The following is a 15,498-nucleotide window of genomic DNA, read 5'->3' as shown; positions in this document are numbered from 1 at the left end:
CATAATATTTACATAATTTTAAAATGACTAATATTAAATTTGTCTTATTACCTTTTAAGAAAATCTGTATACTCAGCTTGCCTCATTAAAGCTGTCCTCATCATAATTGTTTGAAAACATTGCCTCTCTATTGCCCATAACGTGCAATCAGTCAGAGCTTGAAAAAATATATAATATGTTTTCATTCTTCTTTTTAACAAAGAAAGAATTGAAAAAAAATCATTAATTCAAAAACATGTTACAGATAATGTAATTAAACAAAATGACTGTTTAATGTTATCTTTCAAGAATATAAATAATGCATAAGTTATTAAAATTCATTCAAAATGAGTTTAGTATATCAGTTTATTAGTGTAATAACAAGGATTTTCAATGAGCAATTGTTTGATTTATTATCATATTTATAATATTCATAAATTAAAACAATTATCAAAGTCCTTTTACTTTCATTAGCTTAATTAAAATTTATTTTAAAAAATAGTTATTTACTCTAAATGCAACAATATACAAATTATCTAGTATCAAAACAGTTTGCAAAAATCATTTTGGTGTATATCAGAATTATCAAGAATTACCTAATACCAACATAGCATTGAACAAGAAAATCTCTCTAGAAGATTATAATGCATCTCTATTTACAGATTTTTTAAAAATTAATTTTATAAAAGATCTCAGCTAAGAAAGATTTTACTTTTCCTCTAATTATCAAGTTAATATGATTTTAGTTTTATAATTTTAAAAACACTCTTGACTAAATCATAATATATTAATATAAATAATGTAATTCAAATAGAAGAATTACAACAACATCAATATAAAAATGGTAAAAAAAAAAATATTCAAATTACCAGTGATATTGAAAGATAACTCAATGTAAAGATTGACAAATATTTATGCAATTAAATTTTTAAAGAATTCCTTTATAAAGCTAACTTATTTATAAAAGTTATAATAGTGATAGATAAATTTGTGATAGATTATATTGTTTTCCATCTATCATATATTTTTTGTCAATCAGATACTGCAGTAAGTTTCCTTCATTCTGCAGGGTTTTGTGTTTAAGTTTGTCTGTTTTCTACAATAATTTTTGCTAAGATAATAAGCATAGTTTACATTTCATAAGCTTCATATCATGTCTACACTTCAAACTAAATTAAATTATAATCTAAAATAAATCAGTTTATTAATAATAAGTTATTAAAATTTAATTTATTCATTTATAGTTTTTAAAAACAATTCCATTAGCTTAAACTCTTCTATGACTGCGTTATTTACAACACAAACTCTTAGACACCTTTTTACTCCCAGCCATTTTTTGATATAATTCAAACGTTTTTTATATCAAAAAATGGCTGTGAGTAAAAAGGTGTCTATGAGTTTGTGTTGTAATTCCATTAGCAACCATATTTTTCAATAATCAAGCATGTTTGCATAAAATATGAGATCTGGTATTTTCATTATAATTATAACCTTTAAAAATTCTAAATAGTTTTCTATCCTTTTATAATTAACTGAAAAAAAGAGCTAATGAGCTAAAATAAAATTAATGAATAATTCTTAATATGTATTTTGGCAATTAACATTTTTCAACTAAATTTCATAACTTAGGACATAATAATAGTAATTATTATTATTTGTACTTTGTCCATTTATTTTAATACCTATAATATACATAAATGTAATAATTTCAATCAATTTCAATACACTATAAATAAAAATAATATGAAGATTCCTCTGCTTTCTTATATTTTTTAACATAATCAAGCATATGTTTGCTTCTCGTAACTGTCTGCTGACTAAAAATAGAGCATCTTTTATCTTCTCTTTGTAACTAGTTCAAGAAGAATTGCAAAATATATTCACATTTGAACTTTTCAACCTACATTTTTCCATTTAATTACCTTTTTACCAGTTGCATGGAGAAACATAGTTACCGCACGAATCACGAGGATGCCAAGTTAGAAAGGGCAAAATAAAAACTTGTAAAAACATTTGTAAAAAATTTTTTTGAATTTAATAATTAACTATTAGATTTGATTCCGTTCAACAATTATGTACACTTTTTAAGAGTACATATTTATCACCTGCATATCTTGTCATGTCATCTGATAAAAATATTCTGGAAGGATCAGAATTGTTACGATTGGCATATCCCTCTGACATTTCACCCAGTTTTGGACCTCAACTGCTTCGATTTAAAATGTGTTTTTATACTCAGGTTAAAGAAATTACTTCTATACACCAAGTTGCCGAACTACTTTTAATTTACACCACAGCCTCCAGTAGCTTCTTAGACATTATTGCAGCATGCCTCATTTTTTTTAACTTTACCGATGACAAAAGCAACAGCAAAACTAAGTATTTCAAAACTAAAATTAATCAAAACTTATTTAAGAAGCAGCGTGTCACAACACCGTCTTAGCTCTGACCACTATATCAATTGAAGAAACAATAGCTTGTCAATTTGATCAGGAGAAAGTGATTGACCAATTTGCAAACGAAAAAGCGAGAACACAATTTTGAAGTTTTTTAAATCTATTATTATGTATTTGTTATGAAACTAAACATGCAATACAATTTATATAATATGTAGTAAATATTATTAGTAGCCAGGCTGGATGGCCAAGCAGTTAAGGTAACAACCTACCGCTCTGGGAAACTTGGGATCAAATTCAGACAGGTTGAAAAATTCCTAGGAATTTCTCGCAGTTAGTCTTCATATAATGAACTCTGAGTAAATTGTCTCCACTCTGCCAAATGGCATTGCAGAGTACAAAAAGACTATTCTTAATCATAGGCCTGGTCTGGCACCCAGTAATCACTGAAGTGTCTGGACTTATAAGTTCAAATCAGAGTTAAGTGCTTGGGCTCTGGTAGTACTACCCAATGGGGACCATCCATCCTTGCCTTCCTTGCTCTCGAGTCCAACCCTCTTACATGGACATATGTTTTGGTGCAGCCTGTACTGCGCATAGAGTTTTCTACCAGAGAGAGACCAGCTCTTATAAATGGTCAGCAGGGTCCCCCTCCCCTAGAAAGGGGGCCCTGTGCAGTGCATCAACCTGGTCAGCCCCTTGGCAGAAGTCCTCAGTTAGAGGACAGTCAAGTACATAGTGCCTCACATGTCCGTGAGGCACCCACAGGAGCAGCTATCATCTCTTTATCCGAACTTACACTTGAAATGGGGAAACCTCCCATTTCCGGTCAGTATTTATTGCATTATGTACTAATTACAACTCACTAGAGTTTGGCCAACTTCAGGCACAAAGGCGTAGGCTGACCTGCCTACCATACTTTGAGTCCAGCGGTCTTGCCAGAGGGGGGGGGTCCGTCAGGATATGTCGGCCCTGTCCCTCTCCACCCAGCCACCCCCATTGTGGGCCTGGCAGAACTCATAATGGCCTTGCGAAAATGACGCCTTTATAGTGTCCATAGGGTGAAAAGAGTTTTAAAAAAAGTACTCCGTACTTAAAAAATTATAAAAATATTAATAAAATAAATTGTATTTATTAAATTAAATATCTAATTGTTGAAATGCCTTGAATCTCAAATAAATTGTTATTAAGTAAGGTTTTAAATCAAAATAATTAGATATATGTGTTTAAATTAAATGTTCAAAAGAAATTTTGCGAGATCTCTTCCGAGGAACTGGGGAGCATCGATTCTACTTGCTTCTGGGCGCCGAATATGTAGCTACGCCACTGGTTGTATGTAACTTTATATTTAGAATTATTCATATACAATATCTAATTTTTAAAGCTGATATTATATTTTATAAAGAATTTATAATCCATTCTTTTTAATTAAACAAAAAGAAAACTAAAAGAAAACAAAACATGAACAGAATACGATATTTTATTTTGTTTTATATTAAACAAGAAAATGAACAGTTAGAAAAATTAATTTTAATTATCAAAATAAATCTGTTAATAGTAACAAATGTAAAAATACATAAAGATTATCTAAAATTAAGTTACAATCTTTCTATTTTTAAAACCACGTGGAAAGGAATAAAAAATTGAATAAAACCATGAAATTAACAAAGAAAATTAAAAGCGAGAATTAATATATATTAAAATTAACTTTATTTCAAGTTGATTTTAGAATAGATTAGTATACTGAGGCTATCTATACACATACATTTAGATGATTTATTCTCCTGTTTTTATTAACAGTAACACAGATTCCCATTATTTAATAAAAGCAACTTTGCTGCTAAATTCAGTGCTTTATTCATAAATAAATCATGAGAATAAGGCAAGTATCATTCAGTAAACAAATTCTCATATTCGCAGAAAAGATAAACATTAATTTAGGCAAAAAATTAATAAATAGTGGGATCTACATAATCCAATTTGATCTAAAGCAATTTTAACATGGAAGTGTATATAACAGCTTAAAACAAAAATAAAGTATATCAGGTACATTATATTTTAGTAGTATCCTAATAATAATAATGTAGTCAGCAATTTTTTGCATGGATGGGTGCCAAAATGTCTACTGAAATTAGTAACATCAATATTTTCTAAATCAACAGTGCAAATAGAGTACACTAATAAATAAATATAAAATCATACCTTTGACTGTTGCAGTTCTCGTACAATTATACAGTATTGCTAACTCTCCAAAAACTTTACCGATACCTAAATGGCATAATAGTCTTCCTCCTTTCGTTACTTCTACTTTCCCTTCTATAAGAAACATTATAAAATTTTTAAAATTATTATAATTATGTTAATAATATAATATGAATATCTATTTAAAGTTTTAATATATAAATACTGTATAGCATACAGAAAGACATTTCAAATAAAAAATGTATTACAGTCACATAAGTTTATTAAAACTGAAAAAATTATATTACTGTATATTAGATGATGCAAGTAGAATCTTCAGGTTAGTAATCTTTAATCATATAAAAAAATCAATTCTAAAAAACTAATTTATTATTGGGAATTATATGGCAACAGAATATCATTATGCAAAACAGAATGTAGAAAAAGCCTTACTAAAGTTTTATTTCTTCAATAAATGTATAACTAAAGTCATTATTAATGTAAGACTTACGCAAATTGATCAAAATCTTGTATAGAATGTATAAAACATCCTCTATCCAAACCAACCAAATTTTAATTTCCATTATTTTTAAGGACAAAAGAAAGCGCATGTTGATTCAGCTGTTCTACATAAATTAAACTGAATTCTGTTTCTTATCTGTCATGCAATCAATTTGAACTGGACAGAACAGTTATCACAGTGTGTTGTGTATCTGACATATCGTTATAAAATAAGTTATCATAGCTTATGTGATTTACATTAAATAGAAATATAAATAATTTTCAAATTTTATTTGTTTGTCAAAAAATTGTAATAACCAATCATCAACATTTTCTGAATAGTATAATAATAAATTTACATACTTCTTAATAAAATGATATGATTTTAAAAAAGTTTTTCTTGATAAATTTTACCTAAAAATAAGATACTGCTAGAATATTACTTATTATAACAGATAATAATTTTAATTTTGAACTTTAGTCTGTTCTGAAATACAGATCTAATTTTGTTCCATAAATTCTATGATAATTATTTTTAAAATCATAGATAAAAAATTTATCAATACATAAAATAGTTTAAAGGATATTATTTTTGACATATTAAATCATAATATCAATAAAATGAGTTCTTCTGGTAACTTATGCAGTGATAAAAGTAGCGATAAGCTTGATATGAATCTATTCATCAATTCTGAGTACAAAATTCATGTTTATTTTTGAATCCTGTAAATTTTCTATATATATATATAATTAAATAAACAATTTAAACCCAATTTAATAAACATGTATAATAATGATAAATAACTAATCTAACATTAATAAATTCTTTGAGTTTATAACTTGAATTTTTCATTAACTTATAATTCATCAATTACTTAACTGTTTTAAATTCTGATCATTTATTTTCATTTGTTATATGCATTTCAATTAAAATGTAATCATGACAATGATGTTATTTAAAATTTATGAAAAAAATAACAGTAAAAGAAACAGAAATTCCATGTGAAATTAACAATAATTCTATGCTTATATCACAATTTAAAAATTCCCGGTACATAAGACGACAGTTAACACATAAACTAACGTTTTCGATCCTCCACCGAGGTCTTCGTCAGGTTCGTTGATCATGGAATGCGAAAAGAATCGAACGCTTTCGAAATTCAAAAAAATCGAGTATCCCCGCGTGCAGTAATGACGAATGCTACATCGTAAATTTAATAGACAGGAGTAAAAATTTATGAAAAAAATAACAGTAAAAGAAACAGAAATTCCATGTGAAATTAACAATAATTCTATGCTTATATCACAATTTTTGTAAAAAATCATGACATGGTTTAGAGCAATATCAAAAAATTTGAAACAATGTAAACTTTGCCTTCCTCTGCAGTTTTTAGTTTATAGAAGAGTTGACTATAGATAAATTGTAAGTTTTGAGTTTAAAGATTATTAAATATGCTCTGCAAATGCATTAGAAAAAATTGATAAGTTTAAAAACTACCAAAGTCAAAGATAAGTGACTTTGAAACTGAATGACATATATATATTTTATGTTTACTAAAAAAAAGCAGAGAAAGAATATGATTTTATAAACAATCCAACAGCTATCTCTATATTCATTTTAAAAATTATATATACTAAACCATGACTACAGAAACTAATAAGAGAGAGAATGTTTATTAAAGCCAAGTGTCTGTTATTAGTAAATGTTTAATATTTTATGACTTATAATACAAAGAACTTATTTTATAAGAAAATAACAAAATATAATATTAATTTAAAATGCTATATTGTAACTAATATAAATAATATATAAACTAATTGTATAATTTCACATAGTTTAATCATCTGTTAGGATATGGATATAAAATCTAAGTTTCATTATATACAATGTACTAAATAATCTATGTAAAATACTTTTTATATATTATCAATTCATCTTCCTAAATTATTGTATGAACTTTATGAATATAAATAAACAAAAGTTTACATAATTTAATAAGTACCATGAATTTACCAGATTTATTAGATGCTGTGAAATTAGTGTAAACAATGTGATCTAGAAAAGACTACAAGTTTAGATTATATCTTCTATTCTTATATTTTCTATTCTAGAAATTTAATCCATTAAATCTGAAATTCATTTAATGAACTGATTAAAAGGTACTCTACATTATTTCCTTTTACACAAAATATTATGATTTTTTATATTAAAATCAAATAATGAAAATTATTATATATATTTTATATTAAATTTTACAATGAGGTTGTCCAAACTTCAGAAACTTTATTTCAGTACATGTTTGTTTGGCTAAATGCCAGGAGACTTTTGTTGCATTAATATACTTTCTTCTACTTAACCCTTTTCTGAATTTCCCTTTTTATAATTAGTTATGTAAATAATTTCTAATTTTATATTTGATATAAATATCTGAGTTTTCTTCATTTTGCAAAATCTAAAATGAGTCCATGAAAATTAAATTATAATCACTCTAGTTTTAGACAACAGTTATCAAATAAAATGTTTGTTTGATTAAAAAAAAAAATGCATGTATAACATTTCATTATTGAATTAAAAACTGTTATATATATTAAATTTTACATCTGAAATTTATACAAATTTTTTTATTAATAGGCAATACCTTTTAATATTAAACAGATATGGATATCATTTAAATAAATAATACTTGAGATAAAATCTTTATTATAAAAACATGCTTTGTATTAAATTTCTTGCTGCTGCAAATTGTAGTAAAGCAAAGTTGTAATTGTCTGAGTGAATGAAAACAAAGTGGGACAGATCACCAAAAATCATATTTTGCATCAAGTAATAAAAAATCAAATATGATATGACCTGTATTTGAAAACAGATTATCAAATAACCTCATTAATAAAATAAAAAATACTTATACAAGCTTTCATACATTAATTTTCAACACTAAACATGGCATATACTATATAATAATAATAATAATGATTTCATAAAATGAAATCTATATGAAATAAATGTTTAGAGAGAATCAATCATGCTCATATACAGTTCTAAAGGAACAGGTTTTGATCAATATCATTTTTTACAATGATTATCACTTAAAAAACCAAAAAAATACTTGTGTTCAGATGTATATTATCTAGCTAACTAGTAAACAGCACTACACCACATCGAGATATAGTTAACAACGTACCCAAAACTGATAACCGGTGTGCACAGAAGAAAAAAACTAATGCAAATGTTATAATGCTTGAAGAAGAACTCTGGTGAAATTTGAAAATGTTTGTGTTAGTTTTTTGTTTCTGTGCACATCGGTTATCAGTTCTGGGTAGGCTATGTTATCTAGCTAACTAATCAGACTGTACTGCAATTTGACAGAGAAAAAGACATTAATAAAAATTAATAAGTTTGTATATCATTATTGCTCTCTACGTCAATTATTCTATACAGGTAAATATAAAATATTTCAAATATTGACAATTATAATATTTAGCTTACCTTCTAGAACAAAAACAATGCTACCGACATCTCCTTCTTTGATAATAAGACTGTCTTTTGGATAAATTACTGGATACATACAATCTGTGATTTCTCTTATTTGTACAATTTCTAAATTTTTCATAAAATCATTTTCTAAAATTGCCTTTTTAATTAGTTCTTTAGATCTGTCAAATAAAACAGAAAAATTTCAATATATTATTATATATTTATTCAATATGAATAATAAGTTTTACTGAATTAACAATATTAATTAATATAAATGCTATACTAGATAACATTGTTACCATCAAAATATTCAATTATAGATATTTTATGAATGTGATGAAATATTAATTGATGCACCTTTAAAAGTTTTAATTAATTCAGTATTTATGATTATTTATCAGAAGTAAAATAATGATCTTTTTTATAACAAAGTAATGATCTGTTGTGAAACATGAGAAATTATTTGATTTTATCTATTGCTATGAAGAATATGTAAATTTCACATCACACGAAGATATAAATCTGTACGCCAATATACAAAGCCGACAAGAGGGACGATGAAATAAAATTCTCCAGGCCTGGGATTCACAGGGGCCTGAACATTATCCCACAATTTGTATTTTTACATTATTATAATATAAAAATGCTTAACGATAACTATTCTTTATTTTGTAAAAAAGTAATATATCCATAAAAAAACTGAAAATAAATATTAGAATAATTTATTCACTTGGGAGACCCATGTAAATTTTTGTCCTTAGGCCTGGCAACATCTCATAATGCCCCTACAGATGTAATTCCATTAAAAAGTATGAATTTTTAATGTACTTGTATATGTTCGTCAAAGACAAAGAAAAACAGTAAATAGATCACTATTATACGACCGTTCATAAATTGTCTGATCTTGTTTCAAAGTAATCTAAAATTAACTGTTCCCTTTTAACTGAACTCCAGACAAATGTCCCAAACATCTATGAATAATAATGTGATTACAGTAATGTTTTATGTTATCTAATCTTAATAAAACAGTTATCTATGAACACATTAAATAATCATCAGCTAATTAATCATTAAGTTTTTTCATGATGAAATTTAATTCCCCTTACTTTTCAGTTTAACTCATAAACATAAAAACTATGGTACCCATTTATTTTTAGCTACTATTCAAATAATAATTTCAGTTTGGCCTAACTAATATTACTTTTCACTTTTCATCATACATGTTCAATTTCATTCTTTTATTTACTTTTATTAATATTTTTATATAATACATAAGTAATAATAATACAATATTTTTTAAAATTAAAATATAAGGGCTGGATATATAATGGACTAGATAGCAAGGCAGTTAGCCCATAACAATCTTCCAAGCCATAGAATTATTGTTGCAGCTATAAATAATTTATTTTTTCTTTATTTCTTCCCACACAAAGAAATTTAGACTCTACTTCTGGACACAATCCTAGTCATTGCCACAATTCCATGACTTTCCAGTCCAAACCCAGACTTATGACAACTAATTATGACCCTAATTAGATATCAATAGGCTATAGTGATATGTTTATATATGAACTGGTGTTTCCATATAAAAACCACTTGAAAATAAAACTGGATCTCACCAAGAATATTCAATAAATATACATAAAACTAATTCTAAATTAGCCAATAAATTTGTTTGTAAGATTTTCAATCACAATAGTTAGAAATTAAATCATTAAATATTTTATCAGAATTTGCTTACTTAATTAATGTATCTTAAGAACTTTTGTAATCTTCCGGTAATGAACTAATTATAAAATATGATAATCTATTGTAAACTTCTCGTTAGGCCAACCAGTAACTGAGTGGATAAAAACCACTAACAAGTGATGAATGGTTGGGGTTTGTATCCAACTAATGAGCTGGCCATCTTCCAGGTTTCCCTCACTTGTCTAATACTTAAATAGTAGCCAGTTCCTTTAAAAATCCTTCAGGAGGCACTATTCCCTGGCAGATTGCTCATATGCTGCAATTTTTATTCCATCCACTTTTCATGTAACTTTGCTTTGTTTTTGTCTTTTTAATAGAAAAATTTTATTTCTTATAGTTATATACAGAATTTCAACCATACATAAATTTATATTACTTTTTTCTTATGGTAAATATTTTATTATTGTTAAACAAATAAAAAGTTGCATTTATTGGTTGTTCTATCATGTAAAACCTTTAAAATGTGCTGTGTTATTGGCAGTTTTTTTCTCTTTTCTTTCTGATATAAAATACAACAAAATATTGTGTATTAATACTTGAAATATTTTCTTCTGGCTAATATTAGAAAGCTGTTATACCACTAATCCAAAATGAGCATTACGAAATAAATATGGAAAAAATACTTCAATTGAAAATTAATACATCATCACACATATATTTTTCAGAAAAATCTGTTACCAGTATGGTATTATTTTAAATAAATAGATGGATTTATAAATGTATCACTTCTAAAAGATTTCCAGAGTTTTCATAATCTGAGGAGGGCCTACTGCCAAAATGTATAATAAAATAAGAGCAAAAAACCATGAAAATTCTACTGTAATTGAAAAATCTTTTGGCAGTGATACATTTCTACAGAATCCATTTATTTGAGTTTCTTTAAAATATTACCATACAATTTAATATATCCTGATCTAGTAATAGTCTCTTTAATCCGAAAAATATTGACAGTAGACTGTCTCACAGCTTAACAAGTTCCAAAAAACTCCTTTATAGCTTTTTTACATAAAGCAATAAAGGAGTTTTTTGGAACTTGTTAAGCTGTGAGACAGTCTACTGTCAATATTTTTCGGATTAAAGAGACTATTACTAGATCAACATATAATACAACTACCATAGGAAATTTAATTAACATATCCTCTAGTAAACAGTCTGTTATCAATCATTATAAAGAAGCTCCAAATTTTAGTACATTTTTAAAGATTTATTTTTTCTATAGAAACTTTGTTTTTACATTAGGTATTCTAAAACTTAGCCATAGTTTAATACAGTTTGTGTAATGTGTGAAAAATTATATTTCTTCAAAATAAATGGTACTTTATATAGAATTTTATCCTATTTACAAAAAAAGATAATAATGGAAAAATAATACCATTAGATAATAGTTACATTTCATTTTATAAATTTTTGTAAAGAAGTTAAATTGCAAAATATGCTGTTAGGAAACTTTTTCAAAACTCAAACCCACTGGAGTTTTTCTTATTCTATCCTTTAAATTGCAGGAATATCATTTCCATTACTGTTTGTTTAATGTAACATACATACACTTTAAAATTATAGTATAATCTGTGAAAATAGGGAGCACATCTAAATTAATGTCAAACAATACAATTGTTTCAAAATTAATCATTAATAGAAACTATAACTAAATAATAGAATGACTTACTTCATTGGCATATCATATGACTCTTTCATAGTACATTTTAACATGTAATTATTATACAAATCAAAACAATACACAATACAACTAATGTTTTCATTACACTCACAGAGAAATAGATCTATGCCACGTAATGGATTTGCAAGATTTGAAAACATTAAATATTGTAAACTATATTTAAATGTTATTAAATTATAAAAGTAGATAAATCTAATGATTAAGTAGGAACATTAGCAATCATTATTTTATATAATTATAAATCAGAATAAGTTCAAAGACTAGAAATATTCAATAAATTTCTGGTTAATGTTACCTTAGGTGCCAAGATGGCAGCTCGTCTCTGATTCCAGCAAGGAAATAGTAGGACGTAAGTTCTAACCTAACCTAACCTACTCTAATAAATTACCATTATTATTAGCAACCAAATTGTTAGGTTAGGTTAGAACGTGCATCCCACTGTTTCCTTGCTGGAAGCGGAGACGAGCCGCCATCTTGGCACCTAAGGTAACATTAACCACATTCCTTAATCTGGCTCATACCATTATTGTTTACACCATATTTTGCAATTAAATTCTTAGTATATCTACTTTATTAGGTAACAAAACACAACACAGAAAGTTAAATCTTTGACAGGGCAATAACAGTTCATTCAACAGAAGTAAACCACATATTTTGACTGGACGTCACATGTGACTCATCAATATCCAATGAGTAAAGGTGTGATAGAAGACCATTATGATATTTCAATGTCGTTTATGATGAAAATTCTTAACAATCTTGGTTAATAAAGGATTTATTAATAAATTACATCATCTCATCTCCCTGATATAGTATTATATAATTATCTAATTAGAAGAGTTAATTGGAATCTAATCACATGACCTTTTAAAATAGAAACTATCAAGATATTTACATGTTTATAAATAAGTTATTATTTGTTTTTAATGTTAAATATTAGAAACAGAAAATTATCTTCAAAATTTGAAAAAGTATAAAATTTGCTATCTGCAAGGTTCTAGAATTCTAGAGCCTATAAGCTAAGGTTCTAGAGCAGTGGTTCTTAACCTGGGTTCGACCGAACCCCTGGGGTTCGGCGAGTCAGTCTCAGGGGTTCGGCGGAGGTCAACCACCTGACGTCATCGTAACGTAGAAACCGTATTGGTTTCGAAAACTAATGCTACATAACATGTGTTCTATTGGGAAATATGCCTATATTTCCCAATAGAACACCTATTATACCTATGTTTTGAATTTGAAAAATTATATTTTATTTTTCCAATTAAAAGGGGTTCGGTGAATGCTTATATGAAACTGATGGGGTTCGGTACCTCCAGCAAGGTTAAGAACCACTGTTCTAGAGCATCTGTCTTCAGTGAAAAACATGATTGTAATCTCATTCTTTTAATCTGTAAAAATAATCGCTTTACTTTCGATAAAAATTAGAAACAGTTTTGGATTAGAAACATCTGGAATGATTTGATTCCTGCCAAAAACTTTGACCTAATCGAAAATCATACGAATTTGTATTAAAACCCGTTGAATTATCTGAAATAAATTAAAATATTAAATATTTATATGTGCTGCAATATTTTAGATAAAATAAGATATCTTTGCCGAATTTTTGGGCAAATTGTCTTCTTGTATCTAAAATTAATATAATCAAGCTGGTGTTTGAAAAGACAGCTATTCGTAATTAAAATATATTAATAATACTGTTGTAAACATAAAATATTTGTGTTTATTTGGGCTTTTGTAAATATTTTTTTTAACTGTAAAAAATTCGAAAACAATCCGCCGAGAAAACTCTATACTGGAGAATATCAGCCAACTGAACTTCAGTTGTGTCGTTTTGAATACGAATAGAGTATTTTATGTATGTGATATAGTTTTTTAAGTCGGAGTAATACTCTTGTCGCTAATAACGCGACATTGGTGTATTTTTAATTTTGTACACAAAGTGCGCCGAAAAATTTCACGTGTTTTACAGTGCGCCGCGAACCAAAAAAGTTTGACAAGATCCCAATTTGTTTGTAAAATTAGTGTTTTTTCAGTGACAAGTGTTGTTATAATGATAAGATAATAGCTTTTGCATAAATTTTATTTGCTTGAACTCCTACTGCAAATTATTATTCAAAACAAAATTTAAAATGATTGATGAAAGCTGCAAAAGTATGGAAAACGCGATGTGTAATTTGCATGTTTATATAATTTATGCGTTTTTATTTAGTAGTCTATTTTAAAATATTTTAAAATAATAACAATAAAAAATTTAATTCAGAAATGAAATTTATTGATTGAAAAACAGCAATTAAAAAAAAAAAACAAATTTTGTTCATAGATATCAATGGAAAGTATAATTTAAATCTGCAGCTCCATCTGTAGACGAATCGGATATTAAATTCGAACTAGTTTTAATGTTGATTTTTATTATTAAAACGTACAAAAATGTAAAAAAAAATAAAATAAAATAAAAATAAAAATTTAAAGCCAATCCAATTAAACAATTTTTATGAAGAAAGAAACTGTTTAATTTTTAAAAAAACAGTTATAATTATTTTTAATCTCCAGTTTTTCGTGCTAATTAATAGAAATGTCACTGACCGTTAAAATTGTTTAGATAAAATGTTAGTTTAAAGTTTAGATATATATCCACAAGGAAAGAAATAAATCTACGAATTGCCAATGATGTAACATCCTGTACAAAAACAAAGCCTAAAAATAGCAAACACATGCAATTGGAATAACAGCGATTTCGAAACAACAAACGAAAAGCTAACGACACGCAAAACAAATTTATTACTGAAATTGTTTAAATGCCCGCTAAAATTATATCCTAATCCCCATTTCTCATTAAAATTTCTTAAAATATTGCAAAAAAATATTTTAAATCTGATAATATCATAAATATAAATATTACCGTATCGCTTTCGCGTTCGGGATAATACCGATACTACAATATTTCAAGTATTACAAATTTTATTTTAAAAACTTTAAATAGTTTATATACATATAAATTACTCTACATATATTGACAGTTCATTATGCTTCTATAGTGATGTATTTATAAAATATATTTACCGGCATGTATAAAATGTAAAATGTATTTATGAGAAATCATTTATACTCAAAATTTATTATTTTTTACTCTTAAAAATTATTGAGTTATAAATTTTAAAATATTTTTAAATATTATATCTATTTTAAATCAAAATTAATAATTAAATATTATTCAGGAAAAAAAATAAATTAAAATTTTTAAATTTTTGCATTGTCACACAGATGGCGTTCGTTTCCTTTAATGCTCCGTCTACAATTGTTTTTATTTCACAATTTTTTTAATAAATATTTGTTATTATTATTACAGAAATTCTATATTATGTTTATTTATAGTGATTTTAAAATAATTTGGAAGATAAATAATTTTTCTATTTATTTTAGAGGACTTAAATATTTTTTTAAAAAAATAAGTTAAATTATTTGTCGAGAAATAAATCCCACAATGCATTGCAAATAATCGTGATAGAGACGAATTTTAAAAAAACATGGAACGGTTACGT

General features: G+C 26.3%; 1 protein-coding gene and 1 long non-coding RNA gene across 4 annotated transcripts in view; both read right to left on the bottom strand.

Annotated features, from left to right (window-relative positions):
* Positions 1–15,498, bottom strand: part of LOC136986207 (uncharacterized) — a 129,536-nt gene that overhangs the window by 44,829 nt on the left and 69,209 nt on the right. The window lies entirely within an intron of this gene.
* for (cGMP-dependent protein kinase for) overlaps positions 1–15,498 on the bottom strand; it is a 51,947-nt gene that overhangs the window by 20,888 nt on the left and 15,561 nt on the right. For all 3 annotated transcript variants that reach the window (XM_067283686.1, XM_067283688.1, XM_067283687.1), the window contains exons 2-4: positions 8,545–8,711; positions 4,578–4,691; positions 52–157 (exon numbers count right to left, since the gene is read on the bottom strand). In XM_067283686.1, the coding sequence (XP_067139787.1) occupies positions 52–157; positions 4,578–4,691; positions 8,545–8,711 (387 nt within the window). The remainder of the gene's footprint in view (positions 1–51; positions 158–4,577; positions 4,692–8,544; positions 8,712–15,498) is intronic.

Source organism: Centruroides vittatus, unplaced genomic scaffold (genome assembly GCF_030686945.1).
Source record: "Centruroides vittatus isolate TY-2023 unplaced genomic scaffold, ASM3068694v2 scaffold_1015, whole genome shotgun sequence".
Lineage (NCBI taxonomy): Eukaryota > Metazoa > Arthropoda > Arachnida > Scorpiones > Buthidae > Centruroides > Centruroides vittatus.
Note: the sequence above shows the minus strand (reverse complement) of the source record. Positions and strands in the feature narration are given on the sequence as shown.